This window comes from Nuphar pumila, chromosome 6 (genome assembly GCF_984573655.1).
Source record: "Nuphar pumila chromosome 6, dmNupPumi1.hap1.1, whole genome shotgun sequence".
Taxonomy (NCBI): Eukaryota; Viridiplantae; Streptophyta; class Magnoliopsida; order Nymphaeales; family Nymphaeaceae; genus Nuphar; species Nuphar pumila.
Genome location: NC_143254.1, coordinates 3,666,574 through 3,690,747, shown reverse-complemented (window position 1 = coordinate 3,690,747; position 24,174 = coordinate 3,666,574). Strand labels below are relative to the sequence as shown.

Sequence of the window (24,174 nt, the reverse complement as noted above, 5' to 3'; positions counted from 1 at the left end):
AAACTTGGAGGTGTGACTTTGTTATTTGTTTGATTCAAAAGCCTAAAAAGTTTATGATCTAGACTCACATGTTTTGTTTACAAGCCGGGGTGTAGTTTTCTATGATTCAATGATGCCTTTTCCTGCAATGAAGGAGGAAGCACCGTTCGTTGCTGCCAGTGCCCATAACAGGCCAACCTCATGATGAGCCGATTTCCATGATAGAATAGCCGTCATATGAATCATTGCCTACTACTAGGTTTGTCAGGGTTTGGTTCGGACCAGGTGGAATTAGACTTGGACTAGATTTTTGGGTATGGTATCGAGTCCGAACCCGAGTCTACTATACGATAAACCATACTTGGACCCGATAAGAACTACATGAATCAGACTCAGACTATACCAGGTAAAATAATATTTTTTATCATTTACATTGAAAAATTGCGGGCCTTAATCAGAACTCGGGTCCAGCCTGGTTCTGGTATAAAACTTCACAAACTATACCCGGGTCCATGTATTAATCGGACCTTCGAGTTCGGACCCGGGTATTAATCGGGTCTTCTAATTACTTGTCACCAAACCCAGACCCTATAGGGTTTGGTCTGGGTCGGATCTGGGTAAACCCAACCTGTTGACATCCCTACCTACTGCACCACCCAAAATAGATTAAGGTCCGACAAGTTTGGGCCTTGTTAACCCAAATACCATAACAAAAAGGGAAACTCATACCGAACCAAAATTCACTATACAAGGTTCTACTTGAACTCATAAACATTCTACTATGTTGATGGATTTTTACTGCTCCGTGGTCTCTAACAGACCTCATCCAACGTTAAGGGTCAACCAAATGTACTCATTTCCCTCTTGCAAATTTCGTCTCTTTTGACAAGTTTTACCCAACAAGAGGCATGTTGATGAGATGCCATGGCAGCCAAAAATCATGCTTTACAAGAAAACTATACATGAACAATTATCATTCTCCCAAAACCAGTAAAACCCATCGGTGCAAATGGGTATTCAAGATAAAACATAAATTTGATGGCACCATTAAGGCACGCTTAATTGCCAAAGGTACTCACAACAGAAGGGTTTAGTTACCACGAAACCTTCACTCTCGTTGCCAAGCAGTGAGAAGCTTACTTGCAACTGCTTCGGTTCGGAACTGGTTCCTTCATCAAATGGACCTACATAATGCATATTTACATGGCAACTTATGTGAGAAAGTTTGCATGTCTAGCTATGCCACCCGGATTTGCTGGTAAGGGAGAAACCTTAGTGTGTAAACTGAATAAATCTTTATATAGCCTTAGGGCCCCACGAATTGGCTTGCCAAATTGCCATGTGCTCTAACTAGTTACAGTTTTATCAAATCAAAGGCAGACTACTCATTATTCACTTCCACATGAAGGATCTTGGACAGCTTTGGTATTTTCTAGAAATTTTAGGTCCATGGCTCGTTTAAAGAAAGGTATATGCATGTCTCAACGTAAATACAGGTGAGATATTGGATGAGACCGGCCTTTTGGGAGCTCATTCAGTGAATGTACGTAAGGAGCAACGACTAGAGTTTAAGGGATAACGATAGCGAATTGCTTGGTAATCCTATGGTATATCGACGTCTTGTACGTAGATTGATATATCTTATGGTCACAAGACCCAATATACTTTTTGTTGTAAAGGTGCATGCTCCCTTCCAACCTGACATGGATGCTGCCCTTCGTGTGGCTCGATATCTTAAGAAGAGTCCTGGCCAAGGTCTCATGTTGCAGTCAAATTAACTCATCCTTCTAATTGCAGATATTTTGTGACTTCGATTAGGCAGGATGCCCAGATACTAGATGCTCTATTACCAGATATTGCGCCTTTCTTAAAGACAATTCAACTTCATGAAAATCTAAGAAACAAGACATGATTTCTCCATCTTCAGAAGCTGAATACCGATCTATGACCAATGCTGCATGTGAAGTGACATGGTTGTAATGTCTTTTGGCAGATCTCCAAGTTCCTCATCCTCAACCAGCCATTATGTTCTGCGGCAATCAGGCCTCTATGCATATAGCTGCCAACTCAGTGTATCACAAAAGAACCAAACACATAAACATCGACTGCCATTTGGGTTGGGAAAAGTTTTTATCTGTGCTCGTTCGTAAGTCCTATGTTCAATCACGGGACCAAGTTGCAGATTTATTTACAAAAGCACTGGAAAGAGAGCAAATCATCAGCTTAATTGGCAAACTGGGGGTTTATGATCTACACACTCCAGTTTGAGGGAGAGTGTTGAACTTGGTCTTACCTTGTGTAACAGTCATTCCTTTTTTTTTCTTTCTTTATTTATTTTTTTACCTTACTGTACATTTCCTTAAAGGTTGTTGTAGGCTGTAAATTGGTAGAGATTTAGGTACAGATCCGTGACATACTGCATAAGTTCACAAAGCATGAATCTCCTAAAAAAAGTTCACAACGCATGAAACCACTTTTATTGTTTGTTATAGATTGCAATATTTTTGTGGTTTAACATGCCTTTATTAATTTATTTTCATTTCAACTAATTTCTATATTTGTTTTTTATTCCATTTTCTTTTTATCTTTGAACTCATAAAAAAATTTGTATGATTCCCAAAAAAGTTAAATCTTTCTTGCCCCCAAAAAATCTTGATAATTAAACCTCGACTAGTAAAATTTTGTTTCCTTGATGTGGTATAGAAATTGTACATTTACTGAATGTGTTTAAATTTGTTTTTAGTTTTAGAAGCAGACAAATTTTATTTATTAAATAATAATGTAGAATGTGTTTAAATTTGTTATGTACTACTCTTGAACTCTATTGTTACACACAGGCCGACAATTTTATTTTTTAGCCAAATCTAAAAATCCGATTATTCATCAGACTAACTTTTGCAAAAAAAAAAGTGTGCATTCCTTGATAACTACAGAAAGATTACAACATTCACTATTGTAAATACAAATTTGTACATTTGATGTGGTATAGAAACTTCAACTCACGGAAAAAGAAATGAGGAATTCATATATTACATCTCACCCTTGTGTATATGTATCTATTCATCATCACAATTCAATTTCCGGAATATTACGTCTATGAAACCACAAAACCATGCATCCTGTTTCGTATCCTAATCCAACTACAACCAGGATCCTTCTTCAATCCCTTCTCCCCCACCATCTTCCTGATCTCCCTTGATTCCTCAAATCTCCCATTTTTGTCATAAATATTTGCCAACATGATATAGCTCTCCACACTACCAGGCCCAATGGACAAAAGCATCTGAGCTGCAATCTTCCCCACCTCCAGATCTCCATAAATCACACATGAAGAAAGAAGGCTCCTCCACACCACAGAGTTTGCAGAAAATGGCATCCTTCTTATCATCTCATATGCTTCACTCACTCTACCTGCTCTTCCAAGCATGTCTACAACACAGATATAGTGATCCAAGCTTGGTTTTACAGAGCCCTCACCACTCATCAAACTGAGATACTTGAGCCCATTATCAACAAGACCACCATGGCTACAAGATGTCAAGATCGCGATGAACGTGTTATGATTCGCGATGTGCATCACTCTCTCTGCAGTTTCCAATGCTCTTCTTGAACACCCATTTTGGCCAAGGCCTAAAATCAAAGAATTCCAAGACACAATGTCCTTGTAAATCATCTCTCTAAAGACTTGCTCTGATTCTGATATGCACCCACAGTTTGAATACATATTGACTAATGAATTCCCCACAAAAACACTGCTACCATACAAACCAACCTTAATGGTTTGTGTGTGAATCTGCCTCCCTTGTTCCAGTGATGCCAAAGTAGCACAGATAGTTAAAACAATAGAATATGTTGATGGATTTGGCTTCAATTGTGGCCATGACTGTAACAAGCATAGAAAAAGCTGCAGAGCTTCTTCACCATGACCATTATCTGATAATCCTGATATCATTATGTTCCACGAAATAACATCCTTCTTTTCCATACTATCAAAGACAGACAGACTTTTATCAATTGAATGATGCCGGACATAACCGTCCATGATTGTGTTGAATGATACCAAATTCTTGTTCAACCTGTTAGAGCAAAAAACTTCAGCAATTACTAAAGTTGGATCCAGACTCAGGCAAACCTGGGTCCGACCTGAGATGAACCCAATTATATGCCCAGATCCCCAAGGAGGAGGCGGTAGAAACTAGTAGAATAGAAACCAATGATTTTGGATCCAAACATATTTGGATCCATGCAAGTACAGGTCCAAAGAGTTGAATATGAAAACCAACAGTTTGGATCACTAGATCTTGGAATTGACATGTTTTGGGACGCAGATAGGCCTATGGATCCAAAAATGGATATTGCAGGATTCAGCCACATTGATCCAATTCAAATCATCGGTTTCCCAAGCATAGGATGCCAATTGTGGCATTTGGTTCAGTATCCAACAGACCACCATTTATCCAAATTCAGTGAGCCCTTTCTGATCCAATTTGTAAAACAGGTTGGATCAGGTATGACATTTCCATATCCAAATCCAGAAAATCCTAATAATTAGGTCTATACTTGGACCTAGGCTGAGAAAGTGCTTCTTCCATCCTTGTCCCAGTAATCATAAATCACGTAATCAGAATTTTCTCTGCAAGAGAAAATCTGACAATAAATTAAAAAGAAAAACATTTTTTAAGAAAACAATATACATATATATACACAAAAATATAAACAGTTAAACTGAGTCAATATCACAATAAAATCATATCTTAAAATAGGTGACGTTTTGAAAATATTGCAAACTTTTCAGGATCTTTTTATCAACTTCTAAAAGTAAGGAAATAAAATCACCAATATCTGCGGCTCCGCCTCCACGTCATTTCTGAATCTGATTATTTCAGATTTTCACATTGACTCGAAGCCGATCCGAATTGATTCTGAGGGCATTTTTTATGCAGTAGTGCGGCATGATGCAGCGCCGCTGACAGCCACCCCTCTCAACATTTCTTGAGATGGAGACCACGCCCATCTCAAGAAATGCCAAGATGGGTGGCAGTCAGCGTCGCTGCATATAATGTGAACACATTGATTCTTAGGCCCTGCAAACACTTATTTTTTTTTTAGAAGGAACTTTCCTACGAATGGGCCAGCCTCCTAGTCCTGGATAGCAAACCACGGTTGAGTGCCCTAGCCCGCAAAGGTACAGTCACCAGGGAAGCCAATGGTATGATCCCAGGGGAAAACAATTGTAACCACTGGACGATCCAGGGAGGGCTCTGTACCCGCAAACACTACAACCAAGAACAAGGACAAAAAGTTCACCTGTCAAATATCTTCTCTGAACCACCAAGATCTCCACATTTTGCATACAAATTCATGAGCGAGTTATGAACGTAACCAGACTCATCCTCAGCCTTACCATAATAAAGCCTCACTACCAACGCATGAATCTGCTCACCATACACAATAGATTTCAACTCTACACATGATTTCAGCACAATGCTGAAGGTGAAGCCATTAGGAATGATCCTATGATCCCACATGCTCGTGTGCAAGCAAGAGAAAAGCTTCAACGCATTAAGATGGTCACCATTACGGGCAAACCCATCCATCATCGCAGTCCAGCAGACTATATTCCGAACCGAAATTGGCGTCGAACTGAACATATCAAACGCATCCGAGACAAGCCCTGCTCGCGACAAGCCAGTGATCATAGTGGAATACGAGACCGAGCTTCGTTGAGGCATTTCTTCAAACAATTGACAGGCAGATTGAAGTTGGTCGGAACTCAAGTACGCAGACAGCATCGCATTCCAAGCGATCTGATTTCTCTGAGGCATTTCGTTGAACAACTCGATGGATTTCTGCAGAAGTCCGTTCCTGCTGTAACCCACGATCATCGTTGTCCAAGATGCTACATCCCTTTCCGGCATTTCGTCGAACAGCTGGCGTGCGTCTTCCAGTTGGCCACCATTGAGATATTTGCATAGCCTCCTGTTCCAAAGGTAGACGGACCCTTTGAGACGCTCTATCGAACAATTGGGTCTCATTGAGGCGAGACTCTCCTTGAACCCAATGCCACAAACCCTCGACCATCCCTACAGCATTTAAGGGCTGTGTCACAGTGATCCTGTCGCGTCCCTTTGTAAACTATTTTCAATGAAAAATTGCAGAAAAATAGCGTGTCTCGTATCCTTTGGCTCGAGTCCTTGTGACATAGTTTAGGGGCGTTTGGTTGGACCGTTCAACGTTCCCTTGTAACATTCGTGACGTTTGCAAAGTAGGTGCAGGCTCTGCCGAGCCTCGCATATTGGCTGGGTCCCGCAGAGCCACCGGGGGTAGCCAATATATATATAGAAAACAAAAAGGGAGAAGAAAACCGGGTAGAGAGGGCGGCGTTGCAGCTTGTGTAGTGGAGCAGAACCCCCATCTCCAGCAAGTATGCTGCCAGTGTCAAAAAAAAAAACAAATAGAGAGAAGGGGTTTCTGGGCTGACCGTCGATGTTTCATCGATGAATTCCAATGCCGAAGATGTCGTTGACTCCACGCCGTTGCTTGGAAACTCGAACGAGATTGAAACTGAGATGCTCAGTGTAACGCCCAAGGATTTTCAACCCTTGGAAAATTAGGTGAAGATTTAAAAACATTTAAAATCATTAGCGGAAACATTTTCAAACACAGGTTTAAAATCTTGGGCGGGTTACTTACACTCAAAACGATTATACTGAATTCAAATAGAATAATATGATACAAATAAAATACTTTCATTTTAAAGAAAAGTATATCATTTAAAATATCACAAAACCAATACAATAGTGCACGAGAAAGAAAAATAATTGGCTCATCGACAATGTCGCAACATCCCGCATCTCCGCAATTATACCATATTTCTTTACGGACAATCATCTGTCCATAAAAAGGGCCCGACTTGTGAAAGCTTAGTAGGTTTTTGTATTAATTTCAAGTAAAAACATAATATTTAACATTTAGATTATATATTTTAGAAACTCAATAGATATGCAGAAAAACATGATTAAGAAAAGTTAATAGAGTGAACAGTCAAATATCATCAAGATGTCAAAATTCATAAACATATATGCATGCTTTAAGTATAGTAACACAATAATTAGTGTGAGTAAAAAGTTCTTATGTTTCGATATTTAACTCCCATTATTGATACTCACATGAAAAACTTTGAGTCAACTGAGACTATATAGGGTTTATTATGCTATGTGTTTTAATACCTCATATAACTAACTAGCTATGTGACTCTGCAGGGGGCGGTTCAATAACCAGAAAAGAAATTCACCCTGGGCCATAAACAATGATGCACCCTAACCTTCTGCAAAAGTTGTTAAACTACCCACCTAAGATTCATGTGTGGTAAATCTCATTTCGTATCTTCGATGACCGAGGACATAGAGTCATTACCACTCGAGAGGCATATTAACAACAATATTCATCAGAGTATATACCTCCTACCATCTCGAAAGTAGGCCTAGATCTGAATGAAAAACATGAAGTTTTTCTTTCTTAATAAGTGTTTTATTACTGTGTCCACTTCTCTTGAGCATTCCAAGGCATTGATGACTCACGTACCCCTACTTGGTAGCCAATGTTTTATAACACAATTATATGTTCCTTTCTATTCAATCAAAGCTTTATATATATACGAGCCTGTGCCTATGAAGGCGGATGCCACTTTAGGTATGTGTATATGGATCATCTTATCTATCAATGTTGCTCAGGCACTCGTGGCCTTTCTGAGCACCTTACTTGTTCAGGCAGATCCAATTATCACATTCGACATGCATACAACCAAAATATCATAAGTTGCATGCTTTGCAATATGCCATAAATCATACACTATTGAATTACAGAGGATCCTCGAACCTTGACTCCATTTTGAGCCGTACTTTTCTCATGCATGCTCATAGATAATGGCCCTTACGTAGTTACTTATATGCATGGCCCATAAGATTTCGTTAACCCTAGCAATATGATTGAGCTATTTATTTATTGCATGATTGCATGCGAGAATAGAATAGTACATGCAAAGCTTAACTTTTACGTAAACTAATATATGCGAGCATGAAACAATGTTTGCAAATACATTTCCTCATAATACCATATATGCGGGAATATTTTATTTCCTTGAAAAATAACCATTTTCCTCATAATATATCACTTCTCTTGAAAATATTTGTTTCTCCAATAAAATATTTGTAAAAGATTCATGTTTTCAAAACAATATTCGTACCGATGCATTAATCAAATAAAACAACTGATTGTAAAGTCAAACATTATAATTCTATGAGTATTCAGTAGGAAGAGATCCTACCTTGGAACGCTTGTCGATAAAAGCAAAAAATTTTCAAAATAACATGAAACAATTTTCCTCCAAAAATTTTACGAAGACTTTGGTAATTCCTCTAAGGGTGTAACTTCATTGAGGGAGATTGACAGAATTGAACCTTGTTGGGCTAAGCTAACTTGCAGAATTTAGCTAGAGTAGATAAAGGTGGAGCCAAGCTAAGTCAAACCTAGTCGGGTTTGGGTCAAACTAGGTGCACTTAAGAGGACTAGGTGAGTCAAGGCTTAGGGAGGAATATGGTTGGGCTTAGGGACTTGGATAATGCTCAAGTGAGGAGTTAGGTTAGGTCTGGGTTCAGACCAAGGTACTAGCTAGGTCTGAACCTAGAGAGAGGAGGGAGAGAGTTGGATGAAATAAGGGAAAAGAGAGGGGAGGAGGGTATTTATAAGGGGTAGAGAGGGAGGCGAGGAGGCCAAGTGGCAAGAGCCACTTGCCAAGTGGAGAGACCAAGGGGCCTATAGTACCCATGATTTTTCATGGATATTTTCACAAATAATAAAGTGACTAATAAAAAGAGATATGAAATAAATAAATTAGATTTAATCACAACATTTTAATAGAAGAATTTCAAAATAAAAAATAAAAGACCAAGTTGTCCTGCCTACCCTAGTGAATTCACATTCAAAACCTAATTGAGTAGAAATGACATTTTTTTGAGAAAAATATGTAAGAATTGTGTCAAATTAAAATTCAAAAGAATTTGACATGAATTTAGAATAATTTGTCATACATGTAATGTCATTTCACCAAAATTGAATTTTAATTTTAGGTATTTGAAATCGAAAATACCAAATAATGTTAATTTTTATGTAATGAAAATTGTGAATTTAATCAAGATTTATAATTTAGTAGAGGTTTATAGGGGCCCATCCTATGTGGCACCTCAAGTTCAATTCAAACTTATTAAAAGTTTAAAAACAAAAGAGATTTTGAAAGTTTCTCCAAAAAAATAATAATAAAGAGAAGTTAAAAATTAAACTCACCTAAATGAGACATAGGGAAAAATCCTGCCTAAGGGAGGGCATCCCATCCTAGAAGGTTCTCTAGGATTGACTGACAAACAAAGAGAGAAAAAAAAAATACAATACGGTAAGTATAGGAGAAGGGAAAAAATAAAAATAGCAAAGTCAATACCTTGCTATTCAAGCAAGGTAGACTTGCTTGTTTTGAAAAATGGTAACAAAGCAACTGGGGGGGGGGGGGGGGGGGGGACGTTCAGCCTTGTGGAACCCTTTTTTGCTTGCTTGGCATATGATGTACATATTTGTACATGAATAGCAATACCAAAAAAAAAAGCCTAAGCTAAGAACCTAGAAACAAAATATAAACCTAAGCGAATACCTAAGAAAATAAGAGAAAAAAATCGAAAAAGGAAATATCTTTAAGAAACTATGGACTGGAACTTACGGATTTAGAAAGGGCTAGAAAACCCATATAAGGGCTAGGGAGGGGTTCACGCCGTATATGGGAAAATTGGGTATAGTTGATTAGCCCAAAACCGATGCACAAAGGGTTTCAAACGAAAACCCTTCATAGATCAGATTGGTTAGTAAAGAAAGGAGGGACAGATCAAATTCCATAGTGGGGGTCAGTTCAGTCCCTAGAAAGAAAATAAATAACTAATAAAAATATACAAAATTGTGTCGGTGTTGGCGTAATTGAAAAAAAAGTGGATTTCGGATTCAGTACTGGGCTGAGTAATTATGTTTCATAAACTGAACTAATATTCTTGTTGTTATTTATCTCATTTGTGATATATGTCATCAATAAAAGAAAACTGAAAACATATAATGATTGTTGTGTAAAATAAATGCATGTGATTATGGAAATACCAAATTTTCTTTTGAGAAAATAGTTTTTGAGTCAACCATTTACTCAATTAAATGGCTGAGGTTAGATAATTAATATGTAAGAGAGTTTATATTATTAGTGTGTGAATGTGATTTTTTTCATGAAATATGGGTTGTTAATAAATAACTGTATAAAAATCCAATTTGGTTTGCTTGTTTCTGCTTACACGAATGCACTTTATCCATTATTTTGCATAACCGACCTAATACACGTCTAGTAAATCATTTGTATTTCTCTAGTTCGAAGGAGTTTTTATGAACAATTTGCTACGTTGAAAAGCTAAACAAATTTTACATAATCTGTGAAATTTTGGGCTTTGTTCCTGGATTGTACACAGAACAATAACAATTGAAACAAAAAAAGTATAGGAGAACACTAAACTGGTCGTATCTCCCTCATTCAGAGAAATTTTTATGAGCGGTTTGTGGCATAAAAAAGCTGATGGAATTTCCTACATTCTATAAAAAAATGAGCTCTTTTCTTAGAACGTACACAATACAGTGACAGTCATAAGATGTAGTTAGTTTAGAGCCCAACAAGTCTTGAACCGACTAAGGACCAAAACAACAATGAATGCAATGCATGAATGATTTACGAGTGTTGTTCCTAAGGCTGTATCGAAACTGTAAACACAATTCTAACTCTGATATTATGCAGGTGTGAGGGCCTAGATGGATGAATAAACTGAATAAGATACTCATTGCACGTATATGGCCTAATGCAAATCATAATCGAATTAAATGAAACATGCATTGAATGCGAATGTGTATAGATACATCTACTTGTATATGGACAATGCCTATTGATGAATGAATGTTTAAAATTTGAAATATTAAAATGTGTTGTTGTATGACCATTGATTGACATTTGCAACTGTCCATCTATGAGCTCAAAAGGGGGCTTAAATCTTTAATTAGATTTGTATTGTAAACTGCATGAACTTAATAAATTTAAAAGGTTAACCATGTGATACTAAACTATTGATGCTTACAAGAAGAGGGTAAGCGATATATATTGACTTTGTGGATCTCATTTTTTAGCACCAAAAGTTGCTCCTCCCCAGCCATGAAGATAAGAAAAGTCTCCACAATAGAACACGGGGTGGATGGTTAGACACTCATGAGTAGAAAACTGATGCATCAAGATGACAATGTTGGAAATATGGTCATCCCTCACATGAAGACTGGTGAAAGGTGCCCAGTCAAGTACAAAGTCATAAATTATATGAATACACTCACTGCACCATGACTTTGATCCAGGTTATTGTATATGTCATACCTACAAGGCTAAGAAGTGATAACATAAATTGATTGTACATTTAGATAGTCATAGCATGCATTATTTAAAAAGAAAATCTAATCAAAGACAATTAAGCCACTCATGCATAAATGACCGCCTGTTTTGCAATGGTAAGTGTATGTATATTTAGCTGCTCATGCATGTTTAACTGTTCATGTAAATTTAATTGTTGATGTATAAAAAAATTTAATTGTGTATGATTAGAAATCATGTGAGACATGATAATGAATGTATCTTTAAATTAATGATTGTTGTTTGCATGTGTAAGTTGTAGGAATATTGTTTTGCATACTTGTTTTAATTTATGAGTATTGAATAACACTTTCCTACTGAAGACTTGTTGAGTTTGATCCTATTATAAAATTTTACAGGTAATGAATGAATGACCAATGCAATGACATGAGGTTAAACCAGGACAGTTTCAACACTTTCTAATGAAAGTCAGATTGTAGAAAAAAAATAGATTTTAGAGATTAAGGTTCAACTTAGATTTGATAAAATTTTAGATGTAACTAAATATCCACAACATAATAGTTTTATCAATTGCTAATGAAAGTCAAATTTGATCGGTTTAAATAAAAATATCAGGTTATAGGACTTTCAAGAAAACCAATTTTTATGACATGCTAAATATGTGTTTGAGTATGCAAGACCCTTAAGAAAATCAAATTTATTATCCCTCAAAGCTCAACATCAATATATATAATGAAGAGCCAGTTTGAAAACAACTAAAAATGAAGGGCTTGCAACATTTATATATCTACAACCAATCAGTGCATATTCAGCGTTAGCACACCCACACGACTTCTAATAAGCATAAACTAACCATGCACAACCCTAAAAACAATACTGATAGTATGTAATACACGAAGTAATGCAGTCAGGGTCTTAATTTCAAAACTACAAAACCAAATCAGAAATTTTGATTTCCTAATATTATTACCATAATAGAAGCTTAGGAAAAACAATCCTCTAACCAAGCCTTAAACTTTAACCGAAGGTAATACTGCTTAATTAAACTACGTTTCAAACAACAGGACAGTTGAACATAGTGGATTTACATTAAACCAGGAAATCATAAAATAAGTAGAGTCCCAATAATCCAATCTAACAAGAACAATAGACGCTAGACTTATTTATTTCTGACAGAAGGTCCAGTTTAACACCCAACAAGTCAAATCAACAAACAGGTATATGAACCAACTCAAATGTGTTGCATACAATAGAGTTCGTATATAAAGTCCTAAAGGGATATATATATATATATATCCCCGGAGCCTATCCAAGAACAATAATATTTGATTGTATAACGCAGATCAAACACAAGCATTGATCCATCGATTGACTGAAATCAACATGAACTTGTTTTAGAAGAGAAAACGCAGTTAAAAGTCCATAATCCCAATCAATATGTTTCCAACAAGAACAATCTGATCACAACCCAACGTGAACATGTAGAAAACTAAGTTTTTAACTACAAGACTTACATATTTTTTAAAGGCATAAATACATATTTTTGTATTAAGCATAAGTCCAATCTAAAACACAGTTTTTTGTCTATAAATCCAATCGTGAACTTAGTTCAAGAAATACTCAGTTCAACAATTAAATTGATACATATAATTCAGATAGCATTTAAAACTTTAACAAAAATCTTTAAGAAAATTAGATTGTTTTATTGTTATCTAAGGCCTAAATCATAAAGTTGTTATCCAAACAAGTAATTACAACCACAAAATTGAAGATTTGTGCATGAACTCGCATATCTGATTCATTTCTTAACCTTTTCTTGAGTCGATCTATGCGATCATCCTTGCATATTAAATCTTAAAGTGAGACCATACCTTAGCCATTCAAATCGCAAAGAAAAAAAGAGAAAATAAAGAAGACATTGAAAACGAAGAAAAAGGAGGCACTGAAGAAGAATGTGGTGCAGTCGCCCTCCCACTCACTGCTCTCTCTCTCTCTCACGATTAAGCCCTCTCTCTCTTAAAGTCATGATTGAGAGAGCAAGCCTCACACATGTTATTATAATGGGAATAAGAGGCCTCTAAGGGAGGGGACGTCCCTACTTACTGAAATAGAAAGAATTCTATTTCATTAAGAAAGGAACACTCCTTCCTAACAATACACAAAAAAAAATATAATATATATCTTATCTTAGTATTATAGTTATAATTTGTTATTTTAATTACCTATTTGTTTTAATACAAATGGATCATGGATCTTGGCCATCGAGTCCAAGATCCATATTTGATACAAAGGTAATGTCAGCCACTATATTATGATATAATATATTATTTTAGTGAAAATAGCACATATATATAATAAAAATTATATTCATTATATTTAAAATTAGATACAAATTTATGAGATATTACAACCCCACTCCCTTAAAAGAATTTTGATCATAAAATTATAACATACCGAATAAGTATAGATAATGCTTACGTATATCGTTCATAAATCACGATACCCTAACGAAAATAAAATCTCCTAGACAAAACTAAATTCCCTATTCCTCAAAAATTACCTTCACAAGGTTCACCCTGGTTGTTCAGTTATGTGGTCATGGTAGCGTACACTCGCCCATTATTCCTCATCCACCCATGTTGTTGTAGAGTGCTCTATTTTCGTTTGCCTTGAGTTCTGATCATGTATAATATTTGCACTTTATTCATATTAATTTATGCATGATATAATAAAAAATTACTTTAAAAACCCATTTTTATTGTTAGTTTTATGAAACTGCATTGAAATTGAATTTATTAAAAAATCGCATATTTCAAAGCTTACCTTGCATTTTTAGTATTTTTATTAATTTTAGATTTTCTTAATTATATTTTAATTAGGTTAGGTTAATTTGAATTAGCCAATATTAATTAGTCCAGGAAGTTGTGTTTTTTAGAAAAATATGTTTTTCATAAGAGACCTTGTTTTGAAAATTATAAAAAATCTTTAGACTCTTTTTGAAAAATCTGTTTTAACCTAATTAGAGCATTATAAATACATCTTTTCCAGCAAGAGGGGACATTTTTTTAGATTAGAGAACATGTCTCCTCCTTCTTGCCCCCCTCTTCTCTCTCTATCCCTTGTTTCACCTCTCTCTTTTGCCGATTTCTTTCTCTCATTGTTCTCCTTTTCTTCTTTTTCTTCCTCTCTTTCTTCAAGCTTCAAACCCTTTCGTCATAGGTAAATTCTTTCTCTTCATCAGGGCAGCGTGGACGCAGTTGGATTGACCATCTTCTCTCCTCAATCCTTTCATCGGAGGCGATCCGTGATAGGTCGTTTCTTTCTCCCCCCTTTTCACCGTAGATTTAGAGTTTTACATTGCATTAAGCATTGCATAACATATATTTTTAGTCGATCATAGCATCTGCATATTCATCTAGGATGTTTTGTGTTTTGCATCTGAAAATAAACAAAAGAAAAAATATATGTCGTTTTGATAGGATTAGCCATTTTATTTTATTTATTTATTTTTATTATCGCTTTTTGTTTATCATGTTTTGACATTAAGTAGAACATATTTCCTGTGGTTAAAGTTGAGTCTGAGTTAGTTGACATTTTATTGAAAGATTTTTTTTGGTTAGTTAGATTCCTTATTTAAAAAAAATAAAAAGAAAAAAATAAAAGAAAAAAAATAGAATTGGTGGAACATAATATAGTGCTTTCTTTCTTGCAAGTAGGCCATTCAACATAGGGTCGGTTGCTGTGTTCCTTTACCATTTAGTACTTTATTAATTTCAGAAGTAGGTTAGTCAAGGTATTCATTGTATATTCATTAGTCCAACCCAACATCTGACGTCAACCTTGTTTATTAGGGAAATAGCCATAGCCGATTGCTTTTTAGCTAGAGTTTTCTTGGGATTAAGTTAGGTTATAGAATATAGTTGTTTTATTCCATATTTTCATTATTCAGTTTGAATCTCATACAACATCTTATATTACATGTCACACATTAGCTAGTCAATTAGTTTCGATTGTTTTTTTTTAGCTTGCAAATTCATTGATAACTAGTGTGAACCAATTCATGTTAGCCGATTAGATAGTAGAGTACCTTTAATTTATTTTTATTAGCAGCCAACCTTTTAATTTATGCATGTCAGTTAGTTAATTAGATTTATGTCATTTGTGTAGTTTAGAACTTGCTTATCATACTTTGTGTTTAGTAGAATTAAGCTAGCCGATTAATGTAGTTCCATATAGCCGATATATTTTTTTCCTTGTTAATTGCTTGCTTCATGTGATTTACTTGTTAATATTAGTTTAATTAGTTAGTTATCATGTCCAGCTGAGTTCTTTTCTTGATTTCTTTAGTTTACTTTTGCTTCTTGAAATCTTGCTTTCTTGAATTGGTTAGGTATTGGTTTGTTAGAAAGTTAGTTCTTGAATTATAGTTAGTTAAGTTTGTTTAGCTATTTTGTCTTTTAGTGTGAGGTTGTTATATTAGTTTCTTCATAGTTAGTTCTTATTTTTAGTGTAGTTTAGTTAATTCAACTCTTGTTTTTGCTGAATTTACTAGTCATTAGTTAGTAAATTCCTGTTAGTTTTCCTTGTACTAATTTATTTTGTGTTTTTGTGTTTTGCAGGAAAGCGTTGGAATGTACGATAGAGCCCTTTTTGTGCCCTCAAAGTACCCACTGAGGTTCCCCCAAGCCCTCAGAAGTTCCCTTTAGCAAACCATACAAAAGTGTTCAACCTAAGTACCTAAAGGGTACACAAAGGGAAGGATTAAGAAAAGCAAATCAATCAAGACGGGACACAAGAGGGACAAAAGACTCAAGCACTGAATAATTTCTCTTTTCTTTTAGTTTAAAATTTTATTTATTTTATTCATTTAATTTAATTTGGTTGTATAAGGCCTCTGTAATTATTTTATTTAAGCCCTCTGCGTAGGGCAATACTCTTTTATTTAATTAATTCTCTTTTTTTTGGCAATAAAGAGTAGTATAATTGTGTGTTTGAATACAAGTATTTCCCGTTCCCTGAGATCGACCCAGACTCCACCACTCGTGCGAGCCGGTTTTTATATTTTTGGTGTCTGACTTTCACACTTGTTTTCATTAAAAATATTGTTTTAAAAAGCGTTTTCATAAAACTCACACCAAATTTTTGGCACCATTATCGGGGAACGGCGATTAATACGAGTATTCACTTTATTGTCAGTGTTTGTTCACGTTTTTTTAGGGTATTAGTTTACTCTTTGTTCTTTACTTAGGACTGTTTAGTTTCTTTTTTGCATTTAGGTTTAGAACCATATTGCTTGCAAACCCTAGATACTAGCTTACCTTTCTTTCACGACCCACCTATTAGGATACCCTTAGAGGTGATTGCGCATGATTAGTACCGTGCCCATAATTTGAATTTTCGCAAAATATCTGTTGGGTGCAAGTGTGTGGTGCGTGTTTATTTACTGATTTTTAGTCTCATTTTATTTTTCCTTTACCCGCTTTGTGGTTTGTTGTGGTTTAACCACTTTGCACATTAGGTAGGTAGAAAACAAGTGTCTTAGGATGGTTGCTGCACCGATCTACCCTGAGGTGCACACAAGGGCGACACTAGCTTGACCCCGAGCTTGTTGAGTTAGTTGAGGACCTCGAGTCCCTTTTTAGGAGAGCCCGTTGATCCGGCCTCATGGCTCAAGATCAACCATTGACCCATCCTTTTAGGGAGTACTTCACTCCCAATGCTTACACTCTGGCCTCCTACAATGCGAGACCCACTGTAGGAGCACCACAGTTTGAGATTAAGGCCAACATAATCCAAATGCTTCTATCTTTCTATGGCCTGAACAACAAGGACAAAGCCAAGCACTTCCTGAAGGCCCTCGATACGGTTCAGATTACCACTTGAGAACACATGCAGCGTGAGTTCCTCAAAAAGTATTCCCCAATTGGTAAGACGAATCAGTTTCGTAAAGTCATTACCAGATTCTTTCAGATTAAGGGAGAACAGTTCCATGAGACTTGGGAGGGGATGAAAGATCTTCTCCGGAAGTGCCCCCACCACCAGGTGCCCCGTTGGCAACTGATGCAGTACTTTTATGATGGTCTGATCGAGAAGGACAGGCAAATGATTGATTCTTTGTGTGGGGGCACGTTCATGCTCAATAGTGAGGATGAGACATGGGCCTTATTCGAAACATTGAGCGAAAATGCTATGAACCATGCAATGTCCTCGCAGCTTGATAAGACCACACCTGTTCCTAGTGGTCCTAAAAAGGGAAGAATTTATGAAGTTGGGTCCGAACATAATTTGGAAATCAAAGTGGACCAGTTGACCAGGAAAATAGGTCAATTACCGACCAACCCAACTTCGATAAATCAAGTAGAAAAAGTGTGTGAGCTACGCGCTAGCTCTGCACACATTGTTTCTGAGTGTCCGACAATGCCACTATATCCTGAATTTGTTTAGGAGCAAGTGAATGTTGCCCAACGTTTCGCCAGACTGATGCATGACCCTTATGCATCAACTTATAACCCGGGATGGCGAAATCAGCCCAACTTTGCATGAAGAAATCAACACGAGCCACCCCATCTGCCCTCCCAAACACAACATAGACAGAGTAACTTCTCACACGGTTACCCACATCCCACATTTTCACTGGCACATCCCCAGCTTAGGTTGCCTTCTCCTTAGGAGCCCACATTGATCCCATCTTTTCAGGAGAAGTTGTTAGAGACCTTATCTGACATCAAGGCCAATCTCAGCTCCCATACGCAGTCAATAGCAAAGCTAGAGACCCAGACGGGACAGTTGGCTGAGGCCTTGAGCAGACGCAATGAGGGAAGCCTCCCGAGTCAGTCTGTCGTTAACCCAAAGGGTAAGGAACCCATGTCTTACGACCTGCACCTCATAGAGTTTCACAAAGAGCAGGCCAATTTTGTTATGACCCTTCAGAGTGGGAAGGCATTCCACCCTACACAGAAGTCGAGTGGCGAGTCCACTACCACACCTGTTGACCAGTCGATATCCTCCACAGGCTCAAGGAAAGTGGGATGGGCCCACGGCCTATGCCCTCTCCTTCGTATATCCCTAGAGCCTCTTTTTCTTAGGCCCTAACTAAACCGATTGATTTTGACAAGCAGGAGGCATGTATGCACGAGATGCTTGACATGTTCAAGCAGGTCCACATAAACATCCCCCCTGCTCGATGTTATCCAACTGGTGCCTACACGCAGAAGAGAAAATTGAGGTCGTTGCCTAAGACGATCTTCTTGACTGAGCAGATGAGCTTCATGTTTCGGCATCAAGCCCCACCCAAGCTCAAAGATCCTGGGGCACCGATTATCTCGTGTGTTATAGGAAACATGACTATTGAGCGTGCACTGCTCGATCTTGAGGCAAGTGTGAACATTTTGCCAGGTTTCCTATATGACACTTTCGGGATTGAGGATTTGAAGCCCACGACTACTATTTTGCAATTGGCTGATAGGTCTACCAAGCATCCGTGAGAAATCTTGGAAGATGTATTAGTCAAGGTTGATGACTTTTACTTTCCTGTCGATTTTCTTGTTTTGAACATGGAGGGCACCAATGTCGCTCGCCAGATCTTCATCATTCTAAGCAGACTATTCTTGGTCACTGCCCATGCTCGTATAAATTGTCACACTGGGGAGATGGAGGTTTCTATTGGCAACAAGCGTGCACGCTTGCATATCTTTGATATTGCCAAGAGAGTAACATGTCATAATGATTATTTTCAGGTGACAGACGTCACAGAAAAGCAATCCGATCCACAATTGAATGCGTGTCATGCTAGTTGTTCGGTTTACGACTCACCATCATTTGAGACTAGTCTCAACGTAGAGACTAAGCTCCTTCATCCCAGGTTCCAGAGTCATCGTAGGGTCCAGAGGGGTAGAGTTGGAGGAAACATAGTGCATAGTGTCACATATGACACTCTTTTCGTTAGAGCCCCTGATTGAGCATGATTTCATGTCCATTAATCTCATAGACAATGAAGGGCCACTAGAGATCCGTCTGGTTGAGGACGTCAAACTTAGCGCTTTATGGGAGGCAACCCATATTTGTGATGTACTTTTAGTAGTCTTAGTAGTTTTTTATTTTTTTTAGTTCATTTTCTTCTTTCGTGAGCATGAATGATAGAGCATGTATGCATTGTATTTGATATTTTATGAGTTACAAATTATGAGACAGGTTTCACAATGTGGATCAAGTGACTTCTACCCTTTTCTCTCATTTATTTTATTCTCATATGCATTTACTCAGTTTCATGCAAGCATGAGGAGTGCCACTGAGGACAGTGTCATTCAAGCATGAGGGAGGGTGTAGTTTACATACCCAAATTTTTTGTCTTTGTACTCGCACTTTTGATGTCAACTCATAAAAAATAGGCTTTTAAGGAATGAGTTTGAACTTATATGAATGCTTTACATAATTTAATATTTTTAGAGAATTTTTAAGCCCCATAAATTTTTTTTCCGATACAGATCTAGAAAAATATGGTTGTTTATGTGGATTTCAAAGAAATGATTATAGATGCACGTTAGAGTTTAGTTTGAATCACATGTATGGATATGCACAGTTTTATTTTTGAAAAACTTAGCAAATGAACAATATTGAAAATATGAGCTAAAAAGTAAAAAGAGTATATGTTTAGTTGTTTGATCTCTTCGTATTCTCTAGTAGTTGGGCTCAGCCACAAGTTGAAGTATTTGAGTTCTATATTGAAAAGGATACTGAAGGAAATCACTTCTTTGTCTAAGTTGATATATGTGGCCTATTTTGTTCGAGTAAGTAAAGCCTGATGGGTGTTTACATCCGGTGCCCTAAAGCCATCTGGCTCGAGAGTCACTGGCCTGAAAGCTCGTTACATGAACTTTATAGAGAGCCTAATGGATGTTGACATTGTACATGATAGAGAAGTAGACTATACGTAAAACTATGAAAAATTAAAGTTCTAGTGATTCGAGTAATTAAGTCTGAGGGATACATTGTATCTGGTGCCCTAAGGTCGTCTGACCCGGGAGTCATTGACCCAAAACTCGTTACATGGGTCACAAAAACTAGAAATTTGATATAGTGATCGACAAAAGAAAGAAAGAAAAAGGGTGAAAAAAATTGAAAATCTAGAAAAGAAAAAAAAGAGCGTAAAAGAGAAAAGTTCACTGCTTACAAGCAATTATTGAAAAAAACTGTATAGAAAACATATGAGTGAGGATTAATAAATAATAACATGCACATATTTGAGTTTTTAAGAAGGCATAAATGACTATGATATTTAGAAAAGTAAAAGAAAAACTTTTATCCTGTGGTGGCCTGTAAAAGATTCTAATCATGTTTTGATAATGTAAGGGCATGAAATATTTGTGAAAACAAACTCCTTAACTGCCTAATGATTTTTAAAGTTGAAATTTTTATGCATACATGTCAGAGATATTTGTGGGTAGCATCACTGCAAACCCTCACGAGACCTTACTCGTCTACTGGGGTAACGCAGGGGTTGAAAGGGCTTGTTGCATATGCTAAATGCAATCGTGATTTCTACGAAAGTGAGTTAGGTTTATTTTGATTAGTTTAATATTTGTGCTTTTTGCTTCAGCTTGCTCGAGGACTAACAAACGATAAGCATGGGGGTATTTGATCATGCATAATATTTTCACTTTATTTATCTTAATTTATAAATGATCTAATACAAAAAGTCACTTTAAAAACTCATTTTTATTGTTAGTTTTGAGAAACTGCAGTGAAATTGAATTTATCGAAAAATTACGTATTTCAAAGCATACCTTGCATTTTTAGTATTTTTATTAATTTTAAATTTTCTTAATTATATTTTAATTAGGTTAAGTTTGAATTAGCCAATATTAATTAGTTTAGGAAGTTGTGTTTTAAAAAAAACACATTTTTCATAAGAGACCCTATTTTGAAAATTATAAAAAATCTTTAAACTCTTTTTGAAAAAAATGTTTTAACCTAATTAGAGCATTATAAATACATCTTTTTCAGCAAGAGGAGACATTTTTCCAGATTAGAGAACATGTCCCCTCCTTGCCTCCCTTTTCTCTCTCCCTTGCTTTTCCTCTCTCTTTTGTCGATTTCTTTCTCCTTGTTCTCCTTTTCTTCTTCTTCTTCCTCTCTTTCTTTAAGCTTCGAACCCTTTCGTCATTGGCAACTTCTTTCTCTTCGTCGGGGAAGCATGGATGCAGCTGGATTGACCATCTTCTCTCCTCAACCCTTTCATCGGAGGCGATCCGTGATAGGTCATTTCTTTCTCCGTCTTTTTCACTGTAGATTTAGAGTTTTACATTGCATTAAGCATTGCATAGCATAGCATATATTTTTAGTCGATCATAGCATCCGCATATTCATCTAGGATATTTTGTGTTTTGCATCTGAAAATAAACAAAAAGAAAAAATATATGTCGTTTTGATAGGAATAGCCATTTTATTTTATTTATTTATTTTTATTATCATTTTTTGTTTATCATGTTTTGACATTAAGCAAAACATATTTCCTGTGGTTAAAGTTGAGTCTGAGTTAGTTGACGTTTTATTGAAAGATTTTTTTTGGTTAGTTAGATTCCTTATTTAAAAAAACAAAAGAAAAAAAAATAGAATTGGTGGAACATAATATAGTGCTTTCTTTCTTGCAAGTGGGCCATTTAACGTAGGGTCGGTTGCTGTGTTCCTTTACCATTTAGTACTTTCTTTCCAAACTAATGAGTTGAATTTTCTAAGAATTTACTAACTAATGACTAACCAGTATGGGCCTAAATATGGTTTAGTGACTGTCTCGATCAGGCTGTTTAGGACATTCGTCAGGAAGTCTCTCTATTTTTTCCAGTTCTCAAAAGTGTTTGCTCGAGCATGGAAGTCTCTCTATTTTTTCCAGTTCTCAGAAGTGTTTGCTCGAGCATGAGTATACATCTGTAAATTATTCCAAGCCAAAATTTGTTATTAAACTATGTGCATAGATCAAATCTACCCCCTTAGGCTTGATCTCGATAACGAAATATAATCACATCGGCCAAGCAATTTAAGCATCATACACAGATTAATTGTAACAATTCATATTGCCAAAATAAAATTTTTTATAATTCTAAGACAATAAGAAAATAAAAATTTATAAGATACCTCTTACCAGTGATGCAAAGACAACTTCTAGATTGTGAGTTTATGATTTTACCAACTCTTTAACGACCCCAAACTGACCCTCAAAATTTTGTAGATTTTTTTTTAAATGAATGAATAAATTTTAAAACATTGCGAAAATATATCCAAGGGACAAGGAAAACATCACAGACTTAATATACACAATCCAACATATATCTCACACATAAAATAAATCAAACCATGAATTTAAATTGAATTGGTTTAATAGAATAGTTTTTATTTAGGGTTCAACAAGTTTATAAAAAAACAATACAAAAATTGTTAGAATCCGGATCACCAAATCATACCCTTTAATCCCTCCAACAAGCCGGTACCATCGTCTATGTGCCTCAATACCTGAAAAAGGTTTTTAAAAATGGAGTAAGAACTAAAGTTCTCGTATAAGAACGTCTTGAAAACCAATAGTAAGGAAGATAATATAAATCAAACCAAACATAAGTTTAAGAAAACTCTAAACAACAATTCATATTCACAACAGGCTTGCATTATAAGTATTTTAATTAAAAACATCACAAAACCGCATGCTAAAATAAACTTTTAGGGATGCATGAACCAATGCAACACAATTAAATTCAATTTTTCATGAGATCCCCGGTTACTAAAAGGGTTAAATTCTCGGGGTCTAAGGCTGTCCCCAACTGTATTTCAAACACAGTTTATATTTTATTAACTTGGTCTCACACGTGTTCCTCATCCGATGTTGGGAATCTCTACCCTAGGCCAAAACATTGGACATTCAATATTTGATTGTATAATGCAGATCAAACACAAGCATCGATCCACTGATTGACTGAAATCAACCTGAAATCGTTTCAGAAGAGAAATTGTAGTTGAAAATCCATAATCCCAATCAATCTATTTCCAGCCAGAACAATCTGATCACAGCCCAACGTGAACATGTAGAAAACTGAGTTTTTAATTACAAGACTTACATATTTTTCAGAGGTCAAAAATACAGATTTTTGTATTAAGCATAAAGTCTAAAACACAATTTTTGTCTAAAAATCCAATCGTGAACTCGGTTCAAGAAACACGTAGTTCAGCAGTTAAATCGATACATATAATTTAAGTAGAATTTAAAACCTCAACAAAAATCTTTAAAGAAATTAGATTGTGTTATGGTTATCTAAGGCTCAAATCAGAAAGTTGTTATCCAATTTGGGAATTACAACTAAAGAATCGAAGATTTATGCATGAACTCGCATATCTTATTCCTTTCTTAACCTTTGCTTGAGTCGATCTATGCGATCGTCCTAGCATATTGAATATTGAAAGAGGGACCGTACCTTAGCAATTGGAATCGCAAAGAAAGAAGGAGACATTGAAAATGAAGAAGAAGGAGGCACTGAAGAAGAATGCGCTGCAGTCGCCCTCCCACTCGCTGCTCTCTCTCTCACGATTCAGTGTTCTCTCTCTCTCAAAGTCGTGATTGAGAGAGAGAGAGGCTCACACCTATTTTTATAATAGGAATAAGTGTCCTCTAAGTGAGGGGACGCAAAAATATATATAATATATATCTTATCTTAGTATTATAGTTATAATTT

At 36.2% G+C, this 24,174-nt stretch overlaps 1 protein-coding gene across 1 annotated transcript; it reads right to left on the bottom strand.

Annotated features, from left to right (window-relative positions):
- Positions 1 to 3,073: 3,073 nt before the first annotated feature.
- On the bottom strand, positions 3,074 to 6,014 carry LOC149833681 (pentatricopeptide repeat-containing protein At2g13600-like). The gene is made up of 2 exons (XM_090009199.1): positions 5,287 to 6,014; positions 3,074 to 4,055 (listed from the first exon to the last, which is right to left on the bottom strand). The coding sequence occupies exons 1-2, from the start codon at positions 6,012 to 6,014 to the stop codon at positions 3,074 to 3,076; spliced, it is 1,710 nt and encodes a 569-aa protein (XP_089865325.1).
- Between the last annotated feature and the right edge of the window lie 18,160 nt (positions 6,015 to 24,174).

Coding starts and splice junctions, on each gene's coding strand:
- LOC149833681 (XM_090009199.1), bottom strand. CDS start 6,014: ATGAGACCCAATTGTTCGATAGAGCGTCTCAAAGGGTCCGTCTACCTT. Junction 4,056..5,286: donor TCAGAGAAGATATTTGACAG/GTGAACTTTTTG, acceptor TTGCTCTAACAG/GTTGAACAAGAATTTGGTAT.